The following is a 13312-nucleotide window of genomic DNA, read 5'->3' as shown; positions in this document are numbered from 1 at the left end:
TTCTATGTGTACTGTATATTGTGAGTGGGTCCCTAAGCTCAGTAAGTGACGGCAGCACAGAGCATGTGCAGTGAATCAGCAGAAATGAAGATGGGGAGCTACTGGGGCATCTTTGGAGACAGATCTTTACTTCTAAAGGGATGCGGTTGCCTGGGGCTAGTACAGAAGCACAACACATAATGTACAACATTTCTAGCTACTTCTTTAGTTTAACTTTCCTTGTCCTTTAAAGGCAGCTGTTAGGGCTGAACTTCTTGGAACGATTAGGGACGTTTTGTCGCCAGGTGACACGACTGTAGCACGTGAAAGTTGCACGCTGCATCTTCATCCGACAGTAGTGTTGTGAGTAGTTTGTACCTGCAATGTTTCTATCGCTCCCATTATCTTTGGTGCCTCCCAATTGTCGCCTGCGTTTCGTTGCCTGGCGACAAAACATTCCTAATCGTTCCGTGGAGTTCAGCCCCTAGAACTGATCCTGATCTGGACTGATTCTGGACTTGTGTTTTTGTTGCATTAAACCTGGAGTTGTATTTTTTTGCTGCATTATATCTTTCTGCAAAAGTCTGCTAATATTTTTGTTTAATAAATACTCTTAGTTACTCAGCACCCTGGCTCCTGTCTTCAGTCGTTCCTAACAGAACTATAATTTTGTTCAGTATCACTTTACTATGCTAACCATCGTTCCAAACCAACTTTGAAAACATAACTTCAAGTTTAAAATTAGAACACAATTTTTCATATACTGCCCTTATTTATTTGTGAATACTCTGGCTTATAATTTCACTGCTGTCATGCGTGTTTGAAAAAGTATCAAAGTCCAGACCAATGTCCTGTGTGTTCCTTTCGTGGGCATTGTCAAAGCTGTTTTTACCATGCAACTGTTTCAGGTGTTTTCTTAGCACAGGCTTGTGGGCAAAGACCATGTCACAGTAATTGCATTTGTGAGGCTTGTCTCCACTATGCAAGTTGAGGTGGTCCTGCAGGGAGCATTTCTGGGAAAAAGTCTTACCGCATATTTTACATTGGAAGGGTTTGATGCCTGCATGCACCCGCATATGCCTGTGCAAGTTGCCCTTCTGCGTAAAAGTTTTACCACAAAGGAGACACATAAATAACTTGTGCATTTTTAAATGGTTGGCATAATTTTCTAAGTGGCGGAAGACCCTTGTGCACTTTGGACACTGGTGATGCCACTGTAATGTTTTGTCCACTATCCTGTTACCGGGACCAAAAAGTTCTTTAGCTGGTGGCCCCATGTTGTCGCTGCTATTATCGGACATAGTGTAGCTGTGAAGAGGGTTGTCCGTGTCTCCGGTTCTGTTTTCTACAGTGGAGTTGATCAGGGAGTGTTGTGGTTCAAGAGAATGGAGAGCAGTCTGTTCGGAAGAATTATACTGGCTTTGACACACTTTCGTTTTGTCACTGGACACGTCCCCAATTGACTCAATCTTAACAATCTGAATGTCATCATTATCCAGGGAATCGTCTGAAGGTGTACTAGCTGGAGATTCTGGCTGCATTGTATCCTCGACCCCTTCTTGCTCTGCTCCACGTTTATCTACACTGGATTCCTGTCCGTCGTCTTTTCTCTCTGAAACTTGACTGGGTTTGATGAACTTCCACAAAGCCTCCGTGCATCTCTCCACCACATGGCTCATTTGTAGAAAGCTGGCGGCGGTCAGGTAATTCACAAGCTCCATCTCCGGAAATTCTAGGATGCCGGTGTAACAAGAAAGGAGGAGCTGTTTGCCGGCCTGTGAGTTTTGTAGGATAGAAATATGCACCTCGTGTGAATTGCTCAGCAAAAACTGGTCCCTCAGATACGGTGAGCCTGCTGCAAACACCACCCTGTGTCCTGGAACCTCTGTTTCATCAATATGCACAGTAACATCACAAAATTTGTTTTGCTGGCGCAGGGAATTCATTCTGTCCAGCATGGAGTCCCCGTGGTTCTCCAGTCTGAAATGCAGCATTCCAGCTCTCTCACTCATCTTTGGCTACTCAAATTAATATGCAAAACTATAAATCACATTTGCCGTATGCTTGATCTACCCAGCACCTGAAAAGCAAATGACATGTTTAATAGAAATCACAAAGAATACGCTATAAATTCTAGTTTCTGTAGAACAGGTATGGGATCCGTTATTTGGAAACCTGTTTTACAGAAAGCTCAGATTTACAGAAAGCCTGTCTCCCATAGACTCCATTATAATCAAATAATACAGATTTCCCTTTTCTCTGTAAAAATGTAACAGTACAATGTACTTGATCCAAACTAAGATATAAATAATCTTTAATGGAAGTAAAACCAGCCTATTATTTAAGGTTTACATGATTTTCTAGTAGACTTTAAGGAGAACTAAACCCCCTTTCTAATAAAACCCCCTACACCTTACCCTCCATAGTCTCCCCCAGCTGCACAGGAGTTAACACAAGTAAATACCCCTAAGACAGTAATTACCCCTTGTTGCAGAGTCAGCGCAGCTAGAGCTCACGGGGGCCATCTTTAGCTGCTTCGTTAATCTCAGGAAGGAAGCTCCGATTCGGCGCATGCGCAGTTGGAGCATTTTCCTGGTTCACTGCAAATGCGCCGAAAGTGATGATAATTACTGAAGCGCCAGAAGAAGACCCAGAAGATTACCGAAGCAGCTAAAGATCGCGCCGGTGAGCTCTGCTGCGCTGACTCTGCAACAAGGGGTAATTACCGGCGTAGGGGTATTTACTAAACTCCTGAGCAAGGAGGGGGGACTATGGAGGGTAGGGATTTTTATTAGAAAGGGAGTTTAGTTCTCCTTTAAGGTCTGAAGATCCAAATTACGGAAGTATGCCTTAATCGTAAAAACCCCAGGTCGTGAGCTTTCTGTATAAAAAGGTCCCATACTCGCACAATAAAACCTCTGTATCCACTTTTCATTTTAAGAGACCACTTTTAAAGGTACTAAATATAATACAGGTATGACATCCGTTATCCAAAAACCTGTTATCCAGAAAGTTCTGAATTATGGAAAGGCCGTCTGCCGTAGACTCCATTTTATCCAAATAATTCACACTTTTAAAAATGATTTCCTTTTCCTCTGTAATAATAAAACAGTCGCTTGTACTTAATCCCAACTAAGATATAATTAATCCTTATTGGAAGCAAAACCAGCCTATTGGATTTATTTAATGGTTACACAATCTTCTAGTAGGTATGAAGATCCAAATTACGGAATGATCTGTTATTCGGAAAACCCCAGGTCCCGAGCATTCTGTATAACAGGTCCCATACCTGCACAATAAAACCCTCTGTATCCACTTTTGATTTTAAGAGACCACTTTTAAAGGTTCAAAATATAATACAGGTATGGGATCCGTTCTCCAAAAACCCCTTATCCAGAAAGTTCCGAATTATGGAAAGGCTGTCTGCTGTAGACTATATTTTACCCAAATTATTCACACTTTTAAAAATGACTTCCTTTTCTCTGTAATAATCAAACAGTACATTGTACTTAATCCTAACTAAGATATAATTAATCCTTATTGGAAGCAAAACCAGCCTATTGGCTTTATTTAATGTTTACACAATCTTCTAGTAGGTATGAAGATCCAAATTACGGAATGATCTGTTATTCGGAAATGCCCAGGTCCCGAGCATTCTGTATAACAGGTCTATATCTGACTATAGGTGTGAGTAATACATACAGCCACAGTATATTCTGCAGCTGAAATTGCTTTCATTGCTTTGTATAAAGCCGGGATCTTCAAATGATAATGTGACATGAAGAAAAGCCCACAGCATGCATATTTTCACTGGATAAAATCCTGTTTTAGTAAGACATGAATTAGTCGGATCAGAGAGAAAAAAAAACACCCTTGTTAAATAAAATACAAAAATGAACATTGGACAATGAAAATTGATACTGATATAGAGAAAAACGTGACAGTTTCAGCAAAGCCATTGTAGCACCTATTATTCTACATATAACCTTCATATTCAGATATATCACTCATCCTACATGTACTGATGCAGAAAGATAAAATGTTTTGAAAGCAATTTACCTCCTAAAACTGTCATTATATCAGAGAGGTTTACAGGTCAGACGCTAGGCTGAAATGAAGAATGGGAGTGTCTGTTCATTGTCTCACAGGAAATAGTCACAGCACTGACTGACAGGCTGAACTCCCTCCCCTCTGTCGTGTGTGTGGGTTCCCAGCCTGCACGTATCTGTCTTATGCCTCTGCCTGATCATTCACTTATAACAATATATTTTAAATGTTCAATAGATGTGAAGGTTAATACAAACTGTCAGAAATGTAATAGTCGTATTTCTTGTATTTAAAGTACAGCAATATGCCCCAGTGTTCCACAGCAAATATGCATTATTCACACATGTACCTACCCAACTGGACATAATCTATAGTCCATAATACATTGTTATACACTGTGCAACTCCCTGCCTATATTACATTATAAACATTATACATTAGTATTTACTGTTAGATACCTCCCAGCTATCCCGTTTTTAGAGGAACAGTCCCTCTTTTAACAGCTCAACCCGCAGTCCCTCTTTTGTACCAGAAAGTCCTGTTTCTCTCTTCACTGAACAGCCAGAAAAAGAAACAAAGTTTCTAACTTAATTGGCTTTTGGCAGAGAGCTCTGAACAGCCACCACAGAAGATAAGATACTTTTGTAGCGATTCAAATCCATTCTACTGTTAGTCTGGGGGTATTTTTCATTCTGCTATTGCCTATGTTCTATTTTGCTATTAGTCTTCAGGTATTTACATGGAATTTCCTCTGTTCCATTCTGCTACTAGTCTGGGGGGTATTTTCAATTCTGCTATTAGTCTGGGGGTATTTATACATGAAACTGTCTCTGTTCTATTTTGATATTAGTCTGGGGGCATTTATATATGAAATTGCCTCTGTTCTATTTTGCTATTAGTCTGGGGGTATTTACTCTGTTCCATTCTGCTACTAGTCTGGGGGTATTTATTATATGATATTGCCTTTGTTCCATTCTTCTATTAGCCTTGGGGTATTTATACAAGAAATGGCCTCTGTTCCATTCTGTATTAGTCTGAGGGTATTTTACACGGAATTGCCTCTGTTCCATTCTGCTATTAGTCTGGGGATAATTTACATGGCATAGCCTCTGTTCTATTCTGCTATTATTCTAGGGGTATTCTTAATGGAATTTCAAGAAAGCTTGAGGAAAGGCTATTGCAAGCCTGAAACGTTGCTAAATATCTGCCCTTTTTAATAAAGGCTTTTTAAGAAAATCTTTATTGCCTGGTGCTGTCTAATTGAAAATTGCTTCGGTACCTTTCTGCTATTAGTCTGGGGGTATTTTACATCTGTTTACTCTGTTCCATTCTGCTGTTAGTCAAAGGGTAGATCTTCACGGGCATTTTTTGTCGGATCAACGCCCGACAACAAAACGCACGTGACAAGTCGGATTGAGCAGCACACGTGAACATATAATTGGACTGAATGAAAAGTCGGAGGTAACAACTACATTACATCTGACGCGACTGGTGGATGTGGACACAGAAAGCAGCGTCTTCATCCGAAAGTTGGACCGTGTATTTGTTAACACCGACTTTTCGTGCAGTCCAATTATATCTTCACGCAGGCAACTCCATCCGACTTGTTGCATGCGTTTTGTCGGCAGGCGTTGATCTGATGAAAAACTTGTGCAGCGTACCCTTAAAGATGATCTCGGGGATTGTCGCTGTAACTGTGGGATAGTGTTTAGTAAGGCAAGATGGTCTCTGCGATTATTGCTGTTACTGTTATTTGTACGATATTGTGTAGAATAAGGTAGGTTACAGAGCCGTAACTAGAGGGGGACGGGCCCTGGCGCGGGACGTGCAGCCGGGCCCCGCCCCCCCTCCGTACGTCCAGAAACGGCCGCATTAGAACAGTTGCACAAGCTGCCGGGGGAGCCCAGAGGGGGTGCGGGCCCAGGCCCAATCGCACCCCCTGCTCCCCCGTTAGTTAAGCCACTGGTAGGTTAGTCTCCAGAATAGGGAATGTAAGGCAAGATGGGAATAAAGAAAGGGTGTATAGTAAGGCAAGGTGGCCTTTGTGGAACAACAGTATCTGTGGGATAGTGTCTGACTGTTTCTCATGGTGGCCCAGTTCTCGGGAATTTGCTTTAAAGGTTAAGTCAACTTTAAAATGCCTTTTAATAGTTATTGACAGTTATATTCTATAAAATAATAAAAGTTAACTTACAGGTGAACTACCCCTTTAAAAATTACCATACATTTTTCCCTCTTTTTTCAGGTGAGTAAATCTTTCTGGCTGTGCCACGTCATTCTGATATGGGGAAAAGAAGGAGTTGGGTCAAGCCCCATCCTGCTGAGTTCTCTGTTGCTCTGCCCCACTCTGGGAAAGAGGTGAGTGCAGGAGGGATGTACTTCTAGAGATATCAACCCCGGCAATCAAATGGAATCCCATCAGTTAATAACCTTATCCAGTGTCGGACTGGGACGCCAGGGGCCCACCCAAAAACCTTTGACTAGGGCCCACCAATTAATTTTAGACCAGGGACCCGCTCTTAGTACTATTAGTTTTCCTTTCCTCACTCATCTATTCTCCTTTTCTTTACATACTATAATCTATTATTCCACCTATTTAGTCAATTTGTTCTCATAGAAATAGGAAATGGACCATATGTTTAGCAGCATGAGGGCCATTGACACCTGGGCCCCGCCGGGACTTTTCTTGGTGTACCTGTGGGCCAGTCCGACACTGACCTTATCCCAAATATTCTTTATTACATCTGTATACACTTTGAGATATATATATATATATATATATATATATATATATATATATATATATATATATATATATATAAAACCTCCTTGCAAGTCCGCACACGTCGTTTGTCAGCTATTTCGGGTGCAGTGTGTAGATTCATGGTCTTGAACCTTTCTCAAGATGCTTTACCATATGGTAAAGCATCTTGAGAAAGGTTCAAGACCATGAACGGAAACGTCAATGTGGATGCATAATATATGCTAATAAATGGTTATTGATTACTGATTTCTAATACGGTGTGTGTAACCTTGGAATGATATATATATATATATGTATGAATTATTCTTATTTCTGCACACATGATGGCAGCATTTACTTATAACACAATCATTGACATTATCAGTGCTTCTCTTCACAGCAATTGGCAGTAGCCTTTCTCTATATCTTTATGGATATCTAATACACAGGAATCATGCAGTCTTGTGCCTTATTGTGGTCATGTGACATCTAGTATCCATATACTGTATTATCCAACAGGGCTGTATATTTTGCATGAATGGTTAACAGTGTAGGCAATCCTCAGTACAGCACTTTGTGAGAATTTCATAGGGTCCTGTACAGTGGATCTCATACACTGGTAAAGTGCATACACTAATGACTGTGCAGGTGTTTCGTATTATACACTCTCTTATGGCATTCTGCTTGACTGGTCACACAAATGATTATATTTTAGTAGGCAGAGACTCAGGAAACATTATTATCTTGCTTTACCATCCTTCTAAGATATAAAGATCCATCAGGAAATTTTTGGAAAGAGTGGCTGTTGGGGGATTGTACCTGGTCATATCCTTTCAGTGCTTCCCAAAGGCAGAGCTGTAATGATAAGTGCAATTGAGAAACAGAAATTACTATATATTCTAAACAGAGATGTGGCAGCTAGACTCAGTCTCTTCACCACTGGAAGCACACAAGGCTAACACTCTAGGAGGAGTTGATGTTGGCTTTAAAAAACCCTATGTTTGCCTGGAGATGGATTATGAAATGGATTTACTTGTGCGAAAGTAAAGTGAGCTCTTGGAAGAGCTTGGAAACTTATTTATTACAGTTCCTGGAGAATGAAACGGACTCAGTGGAGTGCACATTTGTTCAGATAAAAATTTTGGTGATATGCCAGATATTCGTTGTACCTGTACTAATACTAGGAGACAGAATGACTTGGATGATCCAGAGCATGGCATGATATTTGTGTGCTCCGATATACACAAAACCAAATCCATATTTTTTTTCTTGGCTCAAGCTGAGCAAGGAGATAGCTTTAAGATTGCGTTAGAAACTGATTATGAAATGGTTGCAGAAATCTGCCTGAAATATTTTAACTGTTTCAGCTGCAGTAGCTATGTGTGTGCTTAAACAGGCTATCTTTGGTAAAGGTAATGGTTTCCAAACTCTGTGCTCACTTGGGGGGTGATGATGAGCCAGATTTCTCCTCTGCTATGTCCCTTAAGGAAGGAGACATTTTTTTCTTTCAGCAACGCCCTTTGAAGAACCTTGTGCTTGTTGATGAATAGGACAGACTCTCCCCTATTATGTGCTGCCAGATTGCTGACTTGGTCGATGAAGACACGCCTAGCTTTATTTTGCTAGCAGTCGAGGGCCACAAATCTCTACGGGTCCTGAGTAATGGACTTGAGATGTCTAAAATGTCTCGGACTGCCTCTAATCCCAATGCTGTATATACTGTTAGGAGGCACATCGAAGATGAATATAATGTTTGTCATTGTATCTTTCATAAATACCACTCTGGTATTTTCCATTGGTAACCGATTCTTGTTTTCGTGGGACTACTCCAACTATCTCCTGCTCCCTACTGGGTGATGAGGCTTTGGTTCAGGTGTATTCTGATGGCATCAGACACGTACATGCAGACGAGAGTAAATGAGTGGAAAACACCAGGCAAAAAGATCATTGTGAAATGTGCTGTAAATCAGTATCAGGTAATGATTGCTCTGACTGGAGGAGAGCTGGTGTATGTTGAGATGGATCCTTCTGGGCCGTTCGCATTTTCAATCTTGACCCTTCGGTCTTTAGCCACTCAGTATGAAGGCATTGCCTGCACAGCCAGAGACCCTGTGTATTGTAGAGATGGGTGCTGCAGGGAGCCAGGATGAGCTTGGAGAACGTGGCTCTATTGGTTTCCTCAACATAGGCCTTCAGAATGGTGTGTTGCCTAGAACCAGACCCAGTTACTGTTGATCTTACTCATCTTATCTTTGGTCTTGACCTGTCAAACTCTTCAGAATTAGATTACTGGGACAGGAGGTGGTTCTGGCAATGTCAAGTTGCTCCTGGTTGAGCTACTTTTTTCAGTCATGCTTCCACCTCACCCCACTTTCATTTGAGACCCTGGAGTATGCCTCTGGGTTTGCATCTGAACAGTGTCCTAAAGGAATTGTTGCTATTTTACAACCACACTGAGGATCTTGGCACTCGAGAAATTGGGAGCAGCGTTAAACCAAGTGGCTTTTCCACTATAGTATACTCCACGCAAGTTTGTCATTCATACAGAAAGTAACTTATCATTAACTTAGAGAAAATGGTAGAGGCAGCAGGGGAAGATGAAAGAGAACTGGCAGCAGAGATTGCAGCTGAATTCCTGAATGAGAATCTGTCCATATTTGACACCCCGAGGCTGGCAATGGTCAGTGGGCATCAGTCATTTGTGTCATGAACCCTATCCTGGGAAATGCTCTGATGCAACTGGAACAAAATGAGTCTGCTTTCAGTGTGGCAGTGTGGTGCTTCACTGATACTGGAGATGACTTTTATGCAGGCCCGGACTGGCAATCTGTGGGTTCTGGCAAATGCCAGAGGGGCTGCTATAAGGTGCCATAGAAAGTCAGTATTTAGTGGGCTGGTAGGAGCTGTTTGGGCCTCTGTGTACCTGAAATGCCAGTTCCTATTTTAATTCTCAGTCCGGACCTGCTTTTATGTCTTGGTGGGGGTGGCTAAAGATCTTATCCTGAAACCCTGAATAATGGGGGGGGGGGGAATTGGACACCTGTTGAGGAGGTCCCTGCTGCAATTGCACCTTTTCAGGGGCATGTTTTGTTTGGAGATGGAAAGTTGTTGAAGATATATGACCTTGGAACGAAGAAGCTTCTGAGAAAATGTGAAAATAAGCAGCTTCCTAACTTTATTGTGGGCATATAAACGATTGGGCAGCGTGTGATATTGTCTGATGTGCAGGAGCGTTTCAAATGGTGCACTACAAGGGCAACAAAAACCAGCTGATTATATTTGCTGATGACACATACCCACACTGGGTGACAACCTCCTGCCTCCTGGTCTATGACAGTGGCTGGAGCAGACAAGTTTGGAAATATCTGAATAGTTCGTTGACCTTACAATACCAATGATGATGGTGATGAGGATCCTATTGGTAACGAAGCATTATGGGACAGAAGTCTTCTGAATGGAGATTCTCAGAAGGCTGAAGTAATTGTAAATGATGGGAGAGACCGTTCTTTAGGTACAGAAGACAACACTAATTCCAGGAGGCTCAGAATCCCTGGTGTACACTACCTAATCTGGAGGCATTGGTATCCTTGTACCATTCATTACATGAGGATCATGATTTCTTCCAGCATGTGCAAATGCACCTTCATTCAGAGCATCCTCCAGTCTTTGGCAGAGACCACTTAAGCTTCCACTCATACTACTTCCCTGTCAATGTGATGGATGGGGATCTTTGTGAGCAGTTCAATTCAATAGAGCCAGACAAACAGAAACGGGGGCCAATGGGGACTTATCACCGTGGGGGCAGGGCCGGACTGGGAGTAAAAAGCAGCCCGGGCAAAAAGATCAAAGCAGCCCACATGTAACTCATCCACTCATATATTGGGGTAAAACTGCAAAAAAGTATGTGCATAAAGAGCTGCTTTTCTCACTTAAGTGTAATTAATGTAAAATATGTGAAAGATTCTGCAGCCTTGTGCCTTTATATGGTCACAGAACAACCCCTCAGTGACTTCTAATATCCTTATCATTTACAGTAGGGGGTACATTATCCCTTATAATACACGAGTGATGCTCAGAGTTCCCTGTATAACTCAGCCTGCAGCCTTGTGCCTTTATATGGTCACAGAACAACCCCTCAGTGACTTCTAATATCCTTATCATTTACAGTAGGGCAGGGGCACCCAGGTTATTTGTCATTTACATCAGTCCAACCTATGTCACACAGGGCATCATTGCTCACATAGTGCGTGGGCATTGAAAATAATGTAACTCGTAGGAATACTTGCTGTTGCTGTTTTAATTGGGAGATCTCAACACACAAACTAACTCTTGGTAGAGAGTACTTGAATGATTATATTTTTAGTAATATGTTTATCACTTTAAATATGTCTATATTTTTAAGGTCATACATCAACATCAGTTTTAGTTGCTGCTTAGTTATAGATGTTATAATGAGCCTATAATGGGTAGTATAAGTAAGTAAGTCACTTTCCTGTACTGTTGCTTTGTCAATTTATTTTTTTATTTGTTACTGGGACCTTTTATTTTTAGATGGTACTTTTCTTTTTGTAGAAGAAAAAGAAGACATGAAAGCTTAGAAGGTGAAGGAAGTGAGGGGTTAACTTATGTTTCCTGTCGTTTATTTTGTCACAACTTGGATAGGGTTATATCATTCAAAACATTTATTTCTTGTCCAGAGCCAATACATAGAATAGAATAGTTTCACCTATAATCTAGTGATAAAAGCTGCTAAATATTACAATCAGCTCACAGTTGATGAGGATCACGATAAAAAAATTAGATTACAGTAACCACTCACTTGCTTAATTCAGTATACAGTTTAAGATGAAAGGTGCACCTCCCCCAGTAGTTGAAGTCAATCTACTGAAAGCATAACAAAGTAGGAGCACAGTTCTGTGCTGCGTCTGCTGCTTCTCCCCACCGCTGTCTGCAGAAGGCAATAAATAAGCAGACAGGCAGCTCAGGAGCCTGCCGTGCGGGGGACTGAGGAGCAGTCCGGCGCTGCCACTGCTTCTGCTTCCGGTATCATGACTGAAGAATCACCGCCCACTCTGCCCTGCTTTGCGCATTTAAAGGAGCAGTCGCGCTCTTGGGTATGTTCTACTTCTTAAAAATCTTGCGAGCGGCCCACTTGAGCTAAAAATAAAGCAGCCCCTCGGGAATTTGCCCGAACATACAGATTGCCAGTCCGGGCCTGCGTGGGGGTTTGAATTCTCCTTTAAGGACATTTGATGCATTCATACTGCAGAGATGCTTTCATTAACATGCATCTTATCCAGAATTGAATGCAATAAAAGTGGAGTCAGTACTTTAGGGGGACTTCTAAATGGCCATTTGTTTTTAAACAGAAGACCTTATCTGATTGTTTGGATAGTTAGGCTGAATGGCTGTATCAGACAGGTGGCGAAGGAGTTGCAGCTCCTCTTACTTCCTTATCTGCTGTTGGCTCATGCAAGAAAAGTGCACTGGTTGATTAGATTTTCAGTTTGGACTGAGAGGCACCAATCTGACATGGGTCACATATATGGTTAGCAGTTGAGAATTTTGGGCTCTGCTCACATTCTCATTTTTTATTCAGACATTTGTTACCTTGTAAATACTATTTTGTATTATCAGTTTTGTTTTCTAAAAAGTGTCATGAAATGAGAACTTGAAGATTTTTTGTTAAAAACTAAAAACAAAAAAAAAATATCAATGAAGGAACACTGTTAGGTCGCATCTTGAATACACAGTGCAGTTTTGGCCCAGTACACAGTGTTTATAACAGAAGCAGAAAGATTCCACCCTGTCACACCCCAACAACCCGAATATGAGGCCCAGCTCCATTAATCACAAGGTGACAGATATTTAAATGAAGAGCTGCAAGTTCCTAAAATGCCTAGTAAATAACAATGTAATATGCAAGTAACTAGATGTCACTGTGGAATACCATTTTATACAAACACAGCACTGTGCCACACATTGTAGTCCTGTCACATATACATTAGAGGGCATCCGTATTCCGATTTTCGGATTGTGTGTGGCGTGTGCGGACATCTTTCGTCCGGTGGAGATCGGTCGATCGGTCAGGTTTGATTTTGACCCGACTGATCCTGCCGGAGCCCATGGAACATCGTAATCGGATCGTTCGGCCATACGGCCAACAATCAGATTACCCCCGATATAGCCATGTTTGTTAATAGCATATCGGGGAAAGATCCGCTCTTTGGCGATGTTGCCAAACGAGCGGATCTTTGCGTCTATGGCCACCTTTACTGTATTCATTGGAAGTGACAGGGTCTGTACCAATACCTGAGAAGAATTTATGTTGATATAATGTTGATATAAGCCTTTTAGTGGGAGGTTGCTAGGTGGTGCTATAGGACTTGCCGTTCAACAACAGCTGAAAAAAGCAGCACTAAGGAAAAAAGCAAAATCTGTGATCCCCAACCAGTGACTCGTCAACAACATGTTGCTCTCCAACCTCTTGGATGTTGCTCCCAGTAGCCTCAAATCAGAAGCTTATTTTTGATTTCCTGGCTT

General features: G+C 41.6%; 1 protein-coding gene and 1 pseudogene across 1 annotated transcript; one reads left to right on the top strand and one right to left on the bottom strand.

The window, feature by feature from the left end:
- Positions 1-731: 731 nt before the first annotated feature.
- Positions 732-4079, bottom strand: zbtb26.L (zinc finger and BTB domain containing 26 L homeolog). Its single transcript, XM_018231622.2, has 2 exons — positions 4039-4079; positions 732-2059 (listed from the first exon to the last, which is right to left on the bottom strand). Exon 2 carries the CDS (start codon positions 1989-1991, stop codon positions 753-755), a length of 1239 nt encoding a protein of 412 aa, XP_018087111.1. The 5' UTR covers positions 1992-2059; positions 4039-4079; the 3' UTR covers positions 732-752.
- Positions 4080-6309: 2230 nt separating this feature from the next.
- LOC108698870 lies at positions 6310-11367 on the top strand (annotated as a pseudogene).
- Positions 11368-13312: the final 1945 nt, after the last annotated feature.

Source organism: Xenopus laevis, chromosome 8L (genome assembly GCF_017654675.1).
Source record: "Xenopus laevis strain J_2021 chromosome 8L, Xenopus_laevis_v10.1, whole genome shotgun sequence".
Lineage (NCBI taxonomy): Eukaryota > Metazoa > Chordata > Amphibia > Anura > Pipidae > Xenopus > Xenopus laevis.
This window is presented reverse-complemented; position numbering and strand designations above follow the sequence as displayed.